Raw genomic sequence first — 5,000 nt, forward strand, 5'->3', positions numbered from 1 at the left:
TTCTCTTTCTCTTTCTCTCTCTCTTTCTTTCTCACATTATTTATGCAAATTATATGATCTACCAAGATAGATAGTGATGACTATCATCCTTCAAATAGAATCAGCATTTTCTCTGTATCTGTATTTCATTTTTCAACATTATTCGCGGTACCACTCGGGATAAAATAATGGAAGGGAGTGCCACGAGTTTATAGACAATTCTTCAAAGGGGAGAGTGAAAAGATTAAGAATCACTGAGCTTAGGGATCGGAAGATGTATAGAGGGAGCGAAGGGGTGTTTGTTGGCTGCTGGCAGGGAATCTGGTGTCTGTTATTGCTCTATATTAACTCTTGCTGTTTATATAGGAGTGTGTATAGTGAGTGAAGAGGTAAGCACGCGTGTGTGTATTTATTAGATACCATAGCGTGGGCGTGTAAGAGAGAGAGAGAGAGAGAGAGAGAGAGAGAGAGAGAGAGAGAGAGAGAGAGAGAGAGTGAGTGAGTGAGAGAGAGAGAGAGAGAGAGAGAGAGAGAGAGAGAGAGAGAGAGAGAGAGAGAGAGAGAGAGAGAGAGAGACAGAGACAGAGAGAGAATGATGAAACTTGGCATCTATGTCACTTTGTTCATTCTTTTTTTTAGAATTGCTTTGAAGGCGTATGCAAATTATGTATCTGTATTCATAATAGTCATGCAGTAAGTTGTGATTTAAACTTAGTAATCTCACAAGATGATAAGGTGTTATAAGTCAACAGTGAATCCAGCTGTTCATAATCGAGACAACTTGTATGATTCTGGAAATCGTTATGTTGATTGACAGACAGGATGGCAGGTAAGTAGGCTCATGCATAGACCTAAGTAGGCACATACATAGACCTAAGCAGGTACATACATAGACCTAAGTAGGCACATACATAGACCTAAGCAGGTACATACATAGACCTAAGTAGGCACATACATAGACCTAAGTAGGCACGTACATAGACCTAAGTAGGCACATACATAGACCTAAGCAGGCACATGCATAGACCTAAGTAGGCACATACATAGACCTAAATAGGCACATACATAGACCTAAGTAGGCACATGCATAGACCTAAGCAGGCACATACATAGACCTAAGTTGTCACATACATAGACCTAAGCAGGCACATACATAGACCTAAGTAGGCACATACATAGACCTAAGTATGCACATACATAGACCTAAGTATGCACATACATAGACCTAAGTAGGCACATACTAAGTAGGCACATACATAGACCTAGGTAGGCACGTACATAGACCTAAGTAGGCACATACATAGACCTAAGCAGGCACATGCATAGACCTAAGTAGGCACATACATAGACCTAAATAGGCACATACATAGACCTAAGTAGGCACATGCATAGACCTAAGCAGGCACATACATAGACCTAAGTTGTCACATACATAGACCTAAGCAGGCACATACATAGACCTAAGTAGGCACATACATAGACCTAAGTAAGCACATACATAGACCCAAGTAGGCACATACATAGTTAAGCAGGCAGGCGTGGTGTAGGAACTAATAATAAGGAAAGCATTTTTTAACAGAACTAGATATTAACTAGCCTTTATGTCCCCTTGCAGTACGTGGGTCCTCAGTTCATAACCTCCATACGACCGTCGATGGAAGAGGAAAACCAGTGGAGTTCCGAGCTGGAGGAGGCGTGGGTCCTGCTCTTCCAACACATCGCCTACCTCATGAAAAGCTCCATGAGGAAAGAGATGCAACAGTGATTGTAAGCCTGCATCACCAACACAGACATAGAGGGATACTATCACGCACTTTCATGTTGTGAAGCTTAGACACGTGGCTCTGTAACCGGTATCACATCCAGGAAACGTAAGAACAGAAAACCAATCATTTCACAGAGCTAGGATTCAATTCGCTGCGCTTTGGTGTTATAGGTTCATCAGGATTACATGCAACCACATTGCTACAGAGGTGCATGTAATTCTAATCGAGATAAAACATCAAAACGCTATTGCTCTGTGAAGTTTGTCTGACCATTCATACGTTTCCTATATTTGTGGCAATGAACTCAACGTCACATCACTGCAAAAACAAGTTTGAAATAATCATTACACATTGTATACGTAAATCAAGCGTTCTTAATTAGCATTATGTGATCGTGTGATCATCTTAACCGTCACCTTCTGATAACAGGGTATAGATAAAAAAAGTAGAGGAAATGCATAGCTCATTTATCATGTAAAGATTATATATTTCTAGGCCTATAGTGCACAGTGACAAACTGGATCGCTCTGAAGAAAACGAAAAAATACAGGATATGAAACGGTGAAAAATATGATAATCAGTTGATGGTATATACCAATAAATAAACATCATTTATTCAAAAGAGTCGTGATCTGTATTCTTAAAATTTACATATCCGAAAGAACCACAACGCCATGATGTAAAAAAAGAAAAAAGAAAAAAAAAAGATTTTTTCTCAGAAATAAACATTTATTTTTCATTTGGCGAGATTCCTGACAGATGAAGAGCCGCCTTTCTGAGATTTAATTAATGCATTTGGATTATAATGGTTTTTCATTCACATTGCCTATATCGCCTCACCTTAATAGAAGGAAGGAGAGAGAGGAAAAATGATGAAGGAAAGAAGTCTCAAAAAATAAGCCAAAATATAGGGCGACCTCAAGGACCTTTCAAATATAATGGGCCTTTTGGGGTAGAGCTGTCACTCAATGTTCGACGAACGAAAGAGAAGAAAAGAGAGAGGGTATTGGCGAAGGAGGAGAGGAAGAGAGAGAGAGAGAGAGAGAGAGAGAGAGAGAGAGAGAGAGAGAGAGAGAGAGAGAGAGAGAGAGAGAGAGAGAGAGACTGGTATGGGTGTCTGTTAACAAAGATACAAAGATTAATTATAAATACACACACATATGTATACGTGTGTGTATTTGTGTGTGTGTGTGTGTGTAAGTGTGTGTGTATGTTTGCGTGTGTGTCTGTGTGCGTGTGTGTGAGAGAAAGAGTATTTGTGTGTGTGTGTGTGTGTGTGTGTGTGTGTGTGTATGTGTGTGTGTGTGTGCGCGCGCGCGCGCGCGTGTGTGTGAGAGAGAGTGTTTGTGTGTGCTGTGTATGTGTGTATGTGTAATATATGTATATATATATATATATATATATATATATATATATATATATATATATATATATATATATATATATATATAAATATATACACACACAAAAGTTCTGAGGTAATTCATTAGTAACAGAAAAACGTCTAGCAATCGTCCATATTGATATCGCTACATGAATGATAATTAATGATAAAAAATAATTATACAAGAAACTGCGTAATCCTCTTTCAACGTTAATATCATTGGCAATTTAATATTCCAGTTTTATGTATTAGCACAAGAGATTTCACAAAGTAAAAATAATGTTACATAGAGAGACAAAAAAAAAAAAATGTACATGAAAGTTATAGGATAGAAAAACAACTTGAAAAAGTTACTGGTTCTGTACGCGGACTTTATAAAGCGTGATTTGTCTATGATCCGATATGATAAAGGAAGAATAACTTATATGATTCTTGACAATATAGAACTGATTTTCGAGGGAAACAAGTATCTCTTCAGAAGTTGTATATAAATAACGAGCACCAACAAAGGCATAACTACGTATACATACATAAAGTATACATTATTCAACAGGAGTACAGGTACATGATGATACATTTCATCCTTTGGTTAAATGATAATCGGGAATTCCCCCTTTTCCCTTGCAGACTGAGGGGAAATCCTGAAAGAAAATGTATACACTCATGTCAAGGGGAAAAAATGACCGGAAAACCCTCGTCTCTCCGACCAATGGGGAAACTAAGGCCAAAAAAAAAAAAAAAAAATCTGAGTCATGTGGAAAAGGGTCGGTGGGGGGGGGGGGGGGTAAACCGCGATTTTTCCCCTCGCGAGCTTGAAATTCGGGGGAAACAGACTGAAGTGAAGTTGTATTGTATACTCGTTGTTGCAAGTGGTTTATATTCATGTGATAATCTATTTACTGTGTGAATGAACATATGTAGAGCGAGTGGAATTCTATGTATAACATGTGTCATATTTTGCTTAGAAGATAACTCAATTGAAAGGGAAATTTTTAAAGATGTTATTTTTATTGTAATATCAGATTATTTATGTAAATGTACAAGGCAGCAGCATTAGCTTGGTGTTTTATGGCTAAATTAATTGTGCAATAAACAAAACTAGAATGCAGCGTTTTCATTTAAATCTAACACCCTTTTATCTGTACGTGTTTCATTCTGCACTGTACATTTCCTCTCCATTGTTTACATAGAGAGAAAGCCTCTAAATACCTTATTGTTAGAGGTTACAGCTGTGCGAGGGTTGTTAGCTCGTGCTACACTTCCGAACAAGTCTTTCAGTTATTCCAAAATTAAGATTTCTATCAACGTTAAATCATTCATCAAACACAAAGGTAAGTTACATAATTTCAGATAATACAGAAAGAAAATAAAAATACTGGAAATGAATGTGGTACATTTTTTTTTTTGGGGGGGGGGGGGGGAGGGGGGATGTTAACATCAACAGCAACAATAAAAATTCTTGTTCAGAACAAGTCACATGGAGAAACTTTTTCATGTTCCAATCTAAATTCAGCCCAACCTATTTTCTATCTCTCTACCAAGCACATGAATATATATATATATATATATATATATATATATATATATATATATATATATATATATATATATATATATATATATATATATATGTATGTATAATGTCGAAATCTTTAATTTGACATTTATATTGAATTATGTTTTTCACACGAATTTAGAGTTCTCCTTGGACAATGGAACGATGTTGCCAAATAGCTATGTTATGATTTTCATTTGGAAAATAGTAACATTCATTGTTTAACAGCTTGTAGATAAATTGTTAATATTATGTTGTTTTGCAATGATTGCTGGATGAGATACCTTGTACATGGAGGGGGATAGTGTTCGAGATG

General features: G+C 36.8%; 1 protein-coding gene across 1 annotated transcript in view; it reads left to right on the forward strand.

Moving 5' to 3' along the window:
- The window catches only part of LOC113820505 (uncharacterized), a 75,726-nt gene extending 72,680 nt beyond the window's left edge, over positions 1–3,046 (forward strand). Inside the window, exon 4 of the mRNA XM_070144550.1 lies at positions 1,595–3,046. Within this exon, the coding sequence (XP_070000651.1) occupies positions 1,595–1,744 (150 nt within the window). The 3' untranslated portion in view covers positions 1,745–3,046. The remainder of the gene's footprint in view (positions 1–1,594) is intronic.
- Positions 3,047–5,000: the final 1,954 nt, after the last annotated feature.

This window comes from Penaeus vannamei, chromosome 32, assembly GCF_042767895.1.
Source record: "Penaeus vannamei isolate JL-2024 chromosome 32, ASM4276789v1, whole genome shotgun sequence".
In the NCBI taxonomy this organism is placed as follows: Eukaryota; Metazoa; Arthropoda; class Malacostraca; order Decapoda; family Penaeidae; genus Penaeus; species Penaeus vannamei.